Source organism: Ochotona curzoniae, unplaced genomic scaffold, assembly GCF_017591425.1.
Source record: "Ochotona curzoniae isolate NIBS_2020 unplaced genomic scaffold, NIBS_Ocur_1.0 scaffold_4683, whole genome shotgun sequence".
In the NCBI taxonomy this organism is placed as follows: Eukaryota; Metazoa; Chordata; class Mammalia; order Lagomorpha; family Ochotonidae; genus Ochotona; species Ochotona curzoniae.
This window is the reverse complement of record NW_024467121.1, coordinates 24,456,708-24,470,161: the sequence shown is the minus strand read 5'-3', so window position 1 is coordinate 24,470,161 and position 13,454 is coordinate 24,456,708. Positions and strand designations below refer to the sequence as shown.

Here is a 13,454-nt window from a genome sequence, read left to right as displayed (position 1 = left end):
CAGGATAGAGATAGAATTGGTCTATATTTTTCATGCTTCAGACCTGGCGAGCAAACCAAACTGGATATGCAGGTTTGTGGTTAAGAGAGAGCCAAACCAGATCAACAGTGACTCAGGTCTAGGGCTGATTCAGGAGCAAAGGGACAGGAGAATGTCCATAATTACCAGGTAGCACATGCCCATGAACTCACCCAACACTGTATGTTTACTCATCCCTCTTAATGATATTTTATAGAATTCCCACACTGTCACGAAAATCGGGCTTCGGGTAGAGAAAGAGCAGGTTGCTGATTGATTCTATGTGCATCTAGAAAGGGTATGGTGGGGCCCGGCACGGTGGCGCAAGTGGTTAAAGGTCCTCGCCTTGCACGCCCGGGATCCCATATGGGCGCCGGTTCTAATCCCGGCAGCCCCGCTTCCCTTCCAGCTCCCTGCCTGTGGCCCGGGAAAGCAGTCGAGGACGGCCCAAAGCTTTGGGACCCTGCACCCGCGTGGGAGACCCGGAAGAGGGTATCGGCCCATTGCGGCTCACTTGGGGAGTGAATCATCGGACGGAAGATCTTCCTCTCTGTATCTCCTCTCTGTATATCCGCCTTTCCAATAAAAAATAACAAAAATAAATCTTTAAAAAAAAAGAAAGGGTATGGTGGAAAAAAGTTCATTTCTGGTAGTGCCTCTCTTAATTGGCAATTAACCAAAATGACTAATGTAGATCATTCCAGGGTGGATAATGAAACATGGCTACGCACCCAAACTGGAGCTTCTCATCAGAAAGGGTGGGTACTCCTCACAAGTGTTCTCATGTGAGCCTCACTTGGAGGTAAGTTCTAATGTTCCAGTTGGTCATTGGAACTACAATGTATGGGAAACATCACAGTTGTCATTTAGGGGGTGAATCAGTAACGGGGCAGCTAGATGTGCTCTCTTGCTCACTCCTCCCACCTCACCCATCACCCTGCCTCTCAGATAAATAAATCTTTACAGAAAGGTTAGTAGAAATAAAGTGGGTTCAGTTAGTATTTTTAGAAAAGAATACAACAGATAAGGAGATTTGAGGGGAATCAGCTGTCAAACAGGGAGACGATGCAGATTGACACCAGAATGTCAGATATTCTTTTATCCTTCAGGAGTGAGGAGAGCCATAAACATAAATGCAGCCTAACTGCAAAGTAAACTGCAAGGTCCAATGGAGCAAGAAGCACTCTTTATGGTAATGGCACCACAGGACAAAAATATAAAGAGAAAAATTATACCAAAGTACAGGACCTAGTAACTGACAGTTGAGCATCATGCAATCTAGCTATCACCATAGTAAGGTCAAGTCTGGGAAGGAGTGTAGAGGGGATAATGCCAGGAAAGAGATGGGGTTATGACAAGAAAGATTGGAATCTTGTATGTAAATATTAAAATTGAAATGAGAAACCCTGGAGCTTTGGCAGAAGTACAGCTTTTCCGACCAGTCTACATCAACACGGACCACAAGTGCATCTTCAAACAGTTTCCATTTTTTGTCAGGAACATTCCTACCTGGAGGGGCCCAGAAATGAAGGACAGTGGAACACACTTTCCTCTGTACACCATATTTTAATTCAAAAAAGGCAGTTTAAAAAAAACCCTCTGTGACCTGGGTTGGAATAATAAGGCATCCCAATTATCCAGCCCCCTCCCCCTGTACATCAGAGAGAGGAGGAGGTCTAGAAACCTGCTAGGGCTGCAAGTAAGAGGGGAGCCAGATACCAGCTCCATGCAGATGCACAAGAGGCACTTGCTGAACTGTCTTGGAGAACAGAAGCACAGTGCATGGGAAGGAGGCTTCAGAAGAAAGATTCAGAGGGCTGCAAGTTCTAGAAAAGGTGGCTGAACACAGAGATAACATCTAGGCACCAATTACTCAGCAAGAAGGCAACCAAGAGAATGGACAGTAATTAAAATGTCCTATAGACAGACGCAGTGCTAAGTGTTCACAATTTAGCTATTGAATGAGAAACTAGTACCTAAACCCAAATTCCAATTGTGTAACTTAGCTAAAACTTCAAGAAGCTCCCCTTAGTGAAAAGTAATATAATCCTAAACTTGATTCACTCTCTCATTGAAATCTACTGATGCTTGAAAATACTGATTGAAAAGTTGAGATATTTTGTCCTAAGGAAGTTGTTTTACAGATCAACCTCCATATAATTAGTTTCTAGGTGCTAGAGTTTGCATTTAAAGTTCCCAACATTTTTTTTTTTATTACAAGCTAAAGTTACAGAGAGAAATGGATTGTTTACTCTCAATAAATATGTGTCATCTGTCCTCGTCCAAAGGGACAGTTACATTTGAAATGAGACAGGCAGAAGATGACAGCAATACATTTTTTATATCCATCTAAAGCCCCTATATAATTTTTCTCCCAGATTCAGACTGGGAAGTAAATACATTTATGGAACACCTTCAGAACAGGTAGAAATAAAAATCTACATGGCTTTTGTTCTCATATGCTCTATTCTGTAGATAATATTTGTTGCCTAGTAACTGGACTATAATGTATTATGGGTTAAAAGAAAAAGTCAATTGTCTTTTCAGGGCATTCCCTGTGCCAGAGCATTCAGTCTTGAGTTAAAACATCCAGAGTAAAAATTCACATGCATGTGACTAGGTTGCTATTGATTTCAAGCCAGAAAAGTGAGGTTCTTAGATGAATGCTTTCCACAGGCAACAACTGCAAGTTCATAATTACTGTTAAAATGGGGTGGTCTCACTTAAGCTTTGTAGCAATTCATATGTAAAAACAGACATCTGTATCCCCTCTCCTTTGTACTTTTCAAATCTCCACCCCCCCCCCATGCTTGAGAGGAAATGTAGCCACTCAGGAAAGAGTTGAAGAGAAGCATGGTGTTGACACCATACTTGGAAGACTCTGCTAACTAGAAATGACACAACGTAATGCTATCAGTTTGACTGAGGGAATCGCACACAGAATGGTAAAGCTGTTGCCAGTCCCATCTGAAAACCAAGCTGTACTAAACTGGGGCAGAGGAGGTCCATGTTTCTCTCAGACATGCTGACAAATTTTATCTCCAACTTGAAGTTGGAAATTCTCTGGAGGGGAAATGGACCTTCTATAAAATTCCCATTGGATGAATCCATAAGCACAATGTTTTATGCACACTTCAATATCCACCTTGGCCAGGTTCTTAAGGAACCAACCATAAGCTACTAAGGTCCACAGAAATGGTCCTCAGGCTTAGAGCATGACCAGACCGTAAAGCAAATCAAATCCCTGGTGATATTTATTGCGTTGGTGTAAAAGTAGTATGTCAGAGCCATGCTGTGACTTGAGTCAAAGAGAATACAGAAGGTCACGTATGTTTATGGTCTTTTCTCTCTGCCTTATCCAGCGCCCTCTTTGACTTTCTTGCCCACCCCCTAAAAGAGAAGTTTTGTTTGTTACCTCTTACCGACATTTATTTTGACAATTTTTTTCTGAGAGTCCATCCTCATCCTCTCCCACAATGTCCACGGCTGAAAATATCAAGGCCACGAGGATGGCAAAGCAGCAGACCAAGGCAAAGATCACGATGCACTTCTGCTGGGACTGGAAAGAGAGAAAAGGGGAGCACAGTAAGTGGTACTGCTGTCGTGTCCGAAACCCAAGATCTGACGACATTCTGAAATTCCACGAGGAATCCTTTGAAATACAATTACTTCTACCTCTGTTAGAGGAGAGATGCTCTCTGCACAAAAGTACTCAAACCTTTCTGCCTACTTTCAATATAGCCATCAAATCCCACTGAATTAGACTAGAATCTGTTCCATAATTCAAGGGCAGCATCTAGACTTTTGAACAAGTGTCGTCTTCCTAATAAAAGGCAATCCAGAAAGTCTAGAAGTTTGGAACGATCTATTAGTTCATTATGAAAATGAAACACACATGCCAGCACCATGGATTAATCAACAGATACATTCATCCTAAAACATTTTAAAGCATAAACAACATTCATACCCATGATAGGATTTTTATTTATAAATATAATCCCGAAGTCTAGGGGAATAATGCCATTGTCTTTAGGCTCATGGGTTAGAAATTCAGACATCCCTGTCTCTTATAGGCTCATGGATAGATGTGACAGAAGACAAGGCTATGACAATGGGGCAGAAGCCATGACCTCTGGGACAAGTAAGCTTGTCTGGTCTCTTTGTTCTAGGATCTGAAGATCTAAATGCAGGTGTCTTCCCCCAGATCCACACACTGAAATCTTAGCCTCAAGGTGACAGCATTAGAGGTAGAGTCTTTTGAAAAACAATTAGACTCCACAGAGTAGAGTTCTCATGAATGAAATTGGTAACCTTAAAAGAAGCCCTAGAGAGACTTCTCATCCCTTCTACCATGCAAGGATGCAGCAAAAAGATACCTTTTATGGACTTGGAAGAGGGTGCCTACCAGACACTGAAACTGCTCTTGTTCTGAATGTGGGTTCCCTGGTCTTCAGAACTGTGAGGAATAAATATCTGCTTTATAAGTCACCTAGTTTATTATAGCAAACTGAATGGACTAAGACATCTCTCTCTTTCTCTCTCTCTCTTTTAGATAAGATGGAGATAGAAGAAAAAGCATTTAAAAAACATATGTGTGGGGCTTGGAACTATAGCCTAGTGGCTAATACTCGCCTTGCACACGCCAGTATTCCATATGGACACCAGTTCATGTCCCAGTTGCTTCGCTTTCCATCCAGCTCTCTGTGTCCTGGAAAGCAGTCAAGGATGGCCTAACGCCTTAGGGCATGAACCTGCATGGGAGACCTGAAAGAAGCTCTTGGCTTTGGATTGGTTCAACTCTGGCTGTTGGCAGCCACTTTCGGAGTCAACCAGCAGATGGAAGATATTTCTGACTCTCATTCTCTCTGTAAATTTGCTCTTTCAATAAAAATAAATAACTCTTTAAAAACCACATTTGAACAACTTTCATTTTATTTTATCGGAGGAAGGAAGATAGAAAGTGGAGATCTCAACTGCTGAATTGTTCCTCAAATGGCCATAATGGCTGGGGGCTGGGTGAAGGATGAAGCCCAGAATTGAGGTTTCAATTCAAGCCTCACATATGGGTGGAAGGAACTCAGTTAACTGGGCCATCATCACTGCTTTCCAACCTATGCACTAGCAGGAAGCTGGAATCAGAAATTGGAGCCTGGTATGGAACCCAGGCACTCTGATGTAAGATGTAGGTACCTTCACTGCTAGACTAAATGCCTACCCGCTAAGTGTTGCTTTCAGGGAAACTGAAGAATGTGATTTGACTGAGCAACAAGCATATGCACTCAGTGATGGAAAATATATATGTATGCATGAGCATGTAATGGCACACATGTGCGCATGCATGCACACACAGAGTTCACCTTGATGGAACCAGTTAAAGTGACTCCTACCATCCTCCTGCTCCTCCTCACTATAGTCAAATCATGCCCAAGAAATTCAAGCAACCTCCCAAACTCAGACTCCGGTTGGTTAAGGGGAAGCCTCAGACCGCAAATGACAGGAAGGTACCATCAGTTAGGAAGGAACAGTGTTCCTGTGATTATGAACAGTTAGCCCAAGTGAATGCTTCCTTTTGTGTCCTCCAATCCTGACTCAGGTTTCAACCCCCTTTACAGCCTCAGTTCCATTCCTGTCTGTCATCACGCTCCTGTCTCACACAATAAAGAGAGTATAAGCAAAGGAAGACACAACCACTTGTTCTTTTATCTAAAAACCTGCGTTATCCCTAAAACATGAATTATACTTGACTGTTTTTATCTCCCAGCAAACCAGCACAGTGCCTGATAAACCAAAAATGTTCAAGAAACAATTATTATACACAGAACAAAAAATGAATGGAATGAAAACTAAAGCAGCAAATTTTCCAGGATACAGTCACCTCAATTTTTTCTCGAACAACTCAATTGTGACCTTCCTGAAAATGGGTCTGCTTCTAAATTTGGTGACCGTAGCTCTCACAGCTCATCTTACACCAGAGACAGGCAAATTCAGTAACCACTTTCTGCGGCCTTCTTTACGTCAGCAGACTACATCATGTACTTGTCTTGCCTTTAGTTGTCATTCATCCTCTAGTCCTCCCTAAATGTATGAGAAATAAGCAGCCAGTGTCCTGATGGAGGATTCAGGCTTCAGGATCTGTTTGGACTCTGCCACTTCCTGGAGCTGGGAGGTGAGCAAGTTATTCAGTCTTGGGCTTCAGCCTCCTTCTGTGTAAAGTGGAGATAAGAGTAATAACCGATTTTTAGGGTTCTTATGAAAAATTAAATGAGATAGTATAATCACTTAGAAGAGTATTTGGAAAACAGCACTAAATGAAATTTTGCTGTTGTTAGTATTGTATTTTTTGAACAGTTCTGTGCCTTGATTATTTGGAAAAACCAGACGAATACAAGAACAAGACCAATGAAAAACCCAAACACTGACAGCATGCGTAAGACAGGTAGAATGAGGCACACAAACACAGGACGAGAGTCCTATACAGAAAAAATGTAAGACATTTTCTGTTATAATAAAAACTGCTCTCTAAGCTCAGCATCAGAGTAAAGCAGCAGTTTTTTTGTTGTTGTTGTTTTGTTTTTTTGCAGCGTCATTATACATCCAAGCTCCCCATAGGGTTTGCTCATTACACTTCCGAGGGTCTAATTCACACAGTCTGTCAGCGGTGAGGCACGAGAGAGGACATCTGTGATAAATTCCAACCACCTTTTTATTTGACTGTTCTAGGGGCCACAGTTGGAGAACATGAGCCCTGAAGTACCCAGTCTCCCTTTAACCGTGGATAGGCAGGTTCCAGTCCTCACGAAATGCCTGAAACCATGGACAATAGCAAACTTTATGTACTGGTTTTTCTTTTCTTTGCATCATACATATGATAAAGTTTCATAAATCTGGCACAATGAGTAACAAAAATAATCAACAAAGACAATTATAAAAATTCATAATACAAAATACAAAACTGGTCTTTTTCAGAAGATCTTATTGTATGATATTCAGCATTTCTGTGATAGTGTGATATGATGCTTTAGCTAAGTGGTAAAATGAACGATGTAGTCACAGTGATATGGTGTTGGGGTTCTACACAGGATTACTAGAACACAGACCTTGTGAAAGCATGACAGTCAATCTAACGACCAACACATCCACTACATGTACAGTAAGAATGGGTGGCATGTACAGTACAGATGTTTCAGTCAAAGGATTAAGTCATGTTCTCGGTAGGACAATGAGAGGCCATTAGATTTCATCCCACTAAACAAATGGGGCACACTTTCAGACTGGTGAATTGTTTCTTTTTGAAATTTCCCATTTAATATTTTTGGACTAAAGTTGAAAACATAATTGAAGCCATGGAAAGCTAGACACTGAGTAAAAAGGCTCTGCTCTTCCATCCACACTGAATCCTCTCCCTCCACCTGCTGTCCCCTGAAGTCCATCCAAAACCAATTTTAAATAGTGCTTTTTTATTTTAATCCTGGATGCATTTTCTCCTGGCATTTATTACTAGAAAATCAGAAAATATTAAGTATTTAAAAAAAACACACAGAGTATGTAAAAGTTCACTCATAAAAGTTCACTCATACTTCTATTCAGGTACAACGTCCTTAACTTTTGTTCCAGCTCCTTACTGTACTCTCTCTCCCTAAAACTCTGATAAAACTGAATAATCCTTTATATAAGTTTCTATATTCTATTTTTTCACTTAATCATCATTAAAGTCATTCAACATTCTTTAAAAGGAAATTTTTGAATTTTTGCATACTATTCCATCACATCACAGTCTCCTTTATTCTAAAAGTTTTGGGCAACCAGAAGAGATGATTAAACATGTGTTTTATTCATGTTTCACTAAAAACTGTAAATGGAAACTAAGAAAAAGACTTTGACAGGTTCAAACTATGATAAGCACATACGTGAGTGCAGCAGAAACAGGGCATCACCATTCAATGTTTCCTAAAAGCATCCTGAAGAAGCAGCTTGAAAGTATCATCCCAGGTAGTCAAGGTACTCAACGGGTGAATTTTAATGAAACTAAATGCTCAGGCTATAACCACATGAATTTGTTTCTCAGTGTTTTGAATACTTTGATAAAGCAGTGAAGGAAACCTGTGGCTAATCTCTGTGCTACTGGAATCACTTTAATGCAAAAGCTTTCACATATTTCCATTAACTTCTCTTAATTTATCTATTACATTCTGCTATGAATAGCTGAACTAGAATTTATTCATTTTTAAATGACTCCTTGAAACAGCATCCTGCCACAGTAGAAATTCATATCACCATTTTCTTTATTCTCATTTACTTTCCAGCTCATCAAGAGAGAGAGATTCTGTTCAAACAATAGCAGAGACATAAATGAGACCCATCTCCAGGTTACTAAGAGATCCATTCAATTTCAAATTCTTAACAGATGATTTCAGAAAGCAGTTCAAACTACACTTTGCTTTTCTTGAATTAAATTAAGGGAAATAAGATTTTAAGTACCTATAAACCTGACTGTAAGCTTATAGGAATTCTGCCTATTAACAGCAAATAGAATTCGAAATGTTATTATCTAGTGTCAATCAATGACTATTTTCCACCTCTATTTACATACAGTCTAAAAAGAATTGCTTTTTTTGGTCAAGAAGTAAATTTAATTGTGATCACATTCAAAATACTTTAATGTGATACCATTCCAGAATACATTTTATCTCAAGTACAGAAATAGAGAGATTTCCACCAACAGAGTGATCTTCACCAACAGAGAGATAATTAAATTTAAAAGTTAGAGGAGCTACACAAGGGCAGTTCAAAGATTCTGTGGAGGGACAGGTGCCTTGCCTGGTGGTTTGGATGCCTGTCTCCTGACCCAGCATCCTGGGGTTTGAGTCCCTGCGACTTCCTGGGAGTCTTGGGAAGCAATGGGGATGTTTCTGGTGGTTCGAACACCACCACTCATACGGGAAATCAAGATTGAGTTCCTAATTCCTAGATGTTGCAGACATTTGGGGAGTGGATCAACAGATGAGAACTCTTCTCGTCAGTCCTTCTCACTGTCAAATAAATTTTAAAAAGCTTTAAAAAGCTTATGTAAATGAGGGGCTGGCACTATGGCATAGTGAGTAAAGTTGCCTCCTGCAGTGTTGGTTCATATTACAGCTGCTTCACTTCTGATCTAGCTCCCTGCTAATGTGCCTAGGAAAGCCAAGGAAACTGGCCCACGTAATTGAGCTCCTGTACTGTTGACAAATCCCTGAGTGAAGCTATGAAACTCTGGCTTTGGACCAGCACAGCTCAGGCCACCGTGGCCATATGGGGAGTGAACCAGCAGATGAAGATCTCTGTCTCTCCCTGTCTGTAACACTGTTTTTCAAATAAATAATTTTTTGGAAAAAAAGTTTATGTAAGTGAATGAAGAGATGTTATTTTAGAATTTAAAAAGCTTTTTAAAGTCTATGTGTAGTTTTATCATAATTGCATTCCCATGAACACTTGGAAGGCCCCTCCTGTATTTCAAACCTGGGTTTTTATTCAATTTAACAAGCCATTAAAAGATAAACTGTAAACGTGCAAAGGTAACCAAAATTAAAATGATTTCTTTTTCATCATTTATCATGATGATTAAAAAAAACAAAATCATAACTAAATTCCAAAACACATTTTATGCATACAGTTCTCTATACTTTCAAAACTGGAAGTTCTGATACAAATATTTTTCAAAGAATATGTGTTGTACAAACTAGGGTTCAGAGACAGTTTTGTGAGCGGATCAAAGTGACCAATCCAGTTGGAGAAAGTCTTGGTATTTAATTTTGGTCTTCAAAAGTTCTTAATTTTCTACTTATAACATCATCGTCATTATCATCATGACCTTTGAGCTAAGGGATGCCAAGTGAGTCATTAGTGTGGAATTTAAGGGTGAATACTTGGCCCTGAGCTTTGTGAGCCTCCAACTTTCCTATGATTTCAGACGCACTAGTATCTTGGGTTGTCAGGAATGTGCTCAGGGAAAACAGGTCAAACAGAAGAATCAAAGTAATCTTACCTCGTGACTTACTAAATTCCTGGATACTGGCTGCACTACAGAAGCTTGTCAGAAAATCTAGACTACATACTACATAAGGATCTTGTCCCTGGAAATCCTTGTAGCAGAGTTATTATTCAATTTCCTACATATATTTTGTACTTCTTAGGGTTCCACCTTGGGATTTTTCTCTTCTTGTCACCTTTCTTTGAGGGACTCTGCTCCCAGTGCAGTTCAAGGTACACTACTTAATAGCAGATTCATACTGGAGGAGTTTAAATGTCCTGTCACAGAAAAGGAGAATCCTAAATGAGTTCAGCAATCCCTTTAAGTTGACAAGAGAAAGCAGAATTTTTAGAAAGATCAAACCATCTAGAGTTAGCAAAATAGAGTACTAGGGAGAGGAGTTCATCAGAAAGAGGAAAGGCAAGCTCTAGAAATCTTAAGGTCTCCCTGAGTCTTCACCATAACACACATATGAAGAAACCACCTATAATCTGAGAATAAACACCTGAAAGGAACAAGTTGAATAAATCTCTCACCCTCACCCACAGGGCCAGGAAGAACTGCTGTTACAAATGCACAGAATAGAAAAATGTTTACAATACATGGGGATTCAAGCGAGTACAAGGAAGATATTACCTGGGTAATACATACAGAAAAATGGGCTTGGTGCAATGGCCTGATTGGCTAATCCTCCCCTTGCAAGCACTGAGATCCATATGGGCTGGGCACCCCATGGGCTGGCTGCCACATTTCCAATCCAGCTCCCTGCTTGTGCTCTGGGCAAGCAGTAAGGGATGGCCCAAATCCTTGGGACCCTGTATCCCTGTGGGAAGCCCCAGAAGAAGCTCCTGGCTTTAGATCAGCTCAGCTGTGGCCACTTCAGCCACTTAGAAAGCTTACTCAGTGAAATAACATAAAATTTACCTAAATTGCATAAATAGATATTCAAGAAGCACAAAAATAACACAAAGGAGAGATCCTAAAATGTGCACAAGACACTAGATTACCCTTAAAAAAAATCTCCAGTTAGAGAGGATGGAGATATAAAACCCAAGTCCTTAAAACAAAAACAAAAACAAACTGTCAGCCCAGAATATAGGCCCAGTGAAGCTATTAATTCTAAATGAAGTTGAAACAAGCCAAAATTGAAAGAATTCGTTACTATGTGGCCAGCCTTATAAATGATAGATAGGGATGCACAATATATGGAAGCAGAGAAAGATAACCACATCGTCAAAGAGTAAGGAGGAAGAAAAGCTGTTAGTAATAGCACAAAGGACATCCAAAACAAACAAAAGGAATATTTGTAGAAAAACAAAAGCTCAGGTCATTACCTAGTACTAATAATTTTGCAAGTAAATGAACTAAACTCTCCAACTGAGGATATAGAGTGAACAGATTAAACAGGACGATCCACCAATCTGCCACCCAGAAGAAACGCACCATACCAAAGAACACACAGACACAAATTGAATGGGTGGAGGAAGATACTCTATGTGGATGGAAATATAAAACTAGCAGGAGCAGGTACCTTAGTATCAGACCAAATAGATATTAAGACTAAGACCATTAAGAGACTAAGAATGTCATGATGTAATTATTGAGAGAAAATCAACATAAAATGTGACTATAATAAATACATATGAATCTAATGCTAGAACTCCCAACTACTTAAAACCAATGTTAATGATTTAAGGGAGACACAGACTCCAAAATAACAAAGGGAGACTTTATAACACTCAATATTCATCAATGGACAGACCAAGTAGACCAAAAAAACAAAAATCAAGAAAAAGTAACCAACTTACTTGTATTACTGACTAACTGATACTGTGATCCAAAGAACACTTCATCCCACAGGTGCAAAACATAAAATTCTCTTCAACATTTCATGGAACATTCTCTAGGAAAGACCATTTGCTAGGCTATGTAGCAAGGCTCAGCAACTTGCTTTTAAATTAAATCATACCATACATCTTTTCTGAGAAAAAAAGAAATCAAACTGAAAAATAATAACTTGAAAATTCCAGAATGTATGTAAAAGCATGGAGACTGAATAATATACTCCTGAAAGGAGAGAGGGTCATTGAAGAAATTTTTAAAATCCTTGAAGCAAATGAAGATGACAGCACAACATATCTATGTATGGGATACAACAAAAACAATGTTAAGAGGGAAGTTTAGAGCAATCAGCATCTACATCAAGAAATTGAAAAGGCATCAAGCAAAAGATTTAACAATGCATAAGAAAAATGAGAGCAAATCAAACACAAAATTATTAGGATGAAAAGAATATTAAAATCACAGAATAAACAAAAAACATACATAATATCAGGAGTCATGAACAGGCATTTTTGAAAGGATAAAATAACGCATGGCCAACACGCACATGAAAAAATGCCCAGGATAACTATCATGAATTAAGTGCAAATGAGTGCCTCAATGAGGTGTATAACTGTTCAGTTCATAACAGCTAAGACAACTGAACCAACCCAGATATCCATCAAATGACAACTAGATAAAAGCACATGCGTGTCTGTGTTATACACACGCATGACGGAATTAGCCACAAAAAGAATGAAATTCTGTCATTTAAAACACAATGGATGCAACTGGAAACCATTATGTTTAAGTGAAATAAGTTAGTCTCAAGAAACAGATACCATTTTTTAATTTGTTGTAGTTGATACAGAATGCATAAAAAGGTGTAACAGTGAAACTGACATCTTATGATTTGATTATTTTTATAACCCTTATCTAAGTTCCTAAGGAATAGCTGTCTGTTTTTTACTTGTTCAACCTTGTTTAGTGGTGCATTACGCCTGTGATTATAAAGTAAATTCAAAACATCTTATTACAAAAAATAAAGGAATTGGCTTGGCGCCATGGCCTAGAGGCTAAAGTCTTTGTCTTGAATGCGCTGGGATCCCATATGGGCGCCAGTTCTAATCCCGGCGGCCCCACTTCCCATCCAGCTCCCTGCTTGTGGCCTGGGAAAGCAGTCAAAGATGCCCAAAGCCTTGGGACCCTGCACTCATGTGGGAGACCCGGAAGAGGTTCCTGGTTTCCGGCTTTGGATCAGCATAGCACCGGCCGTTGCAATCACTTGGGGAATGAATCATCGGACGGAAGATCTTCCTTTCTGTCTCTCCTCCTCTCTGTATATCTGACTTTGTAATAAAAATAAAATAAATCTTTAAAAAAAATACACAGAGCAAAGCGCAACAGAACTTAAAGAAAAATTTAAAATTTGGAACTACTCTGATTTCAAAATTATTTTCTTATTAATGGGTAGAAAAGATAAAGAAAACTTAAATGTGTGCATATGTGTGTGCATCTGTCTTGAACAACACCATCAAACAGCTTTACTAAACTGCCACTCATATACTCTCCACTAAAAGCAGTTGCATCCCTCTTTTACTTGAGAGCA

The 13,454-nt window shown here is 39.4% G+C and overlaps 1 protein-coding gene across 1 annotated transcript in view; it reads right to left on the bottom strand.

Annotated features, from left to right (window-relative positions):
- PLD5 (phospholipase D family member 5) overlaps nucleotides 1-13,454 on the bottom strand; it is a 316,875-nt gene that overhangs the window by 170,110 nt on the left and 133,311 nt on the right. The window contains exon 2 of the mRNA XM_040967871.1: nucleotides 3,441-3,577. Coding sequence (XP_040823805.1) covers nucleotides 3,441-3,577 — 137 coding nt within the window. The remainder of the gene's footprint in view (nucleotides 1-3,440; nucleotides 3,578-13,454) is intronic.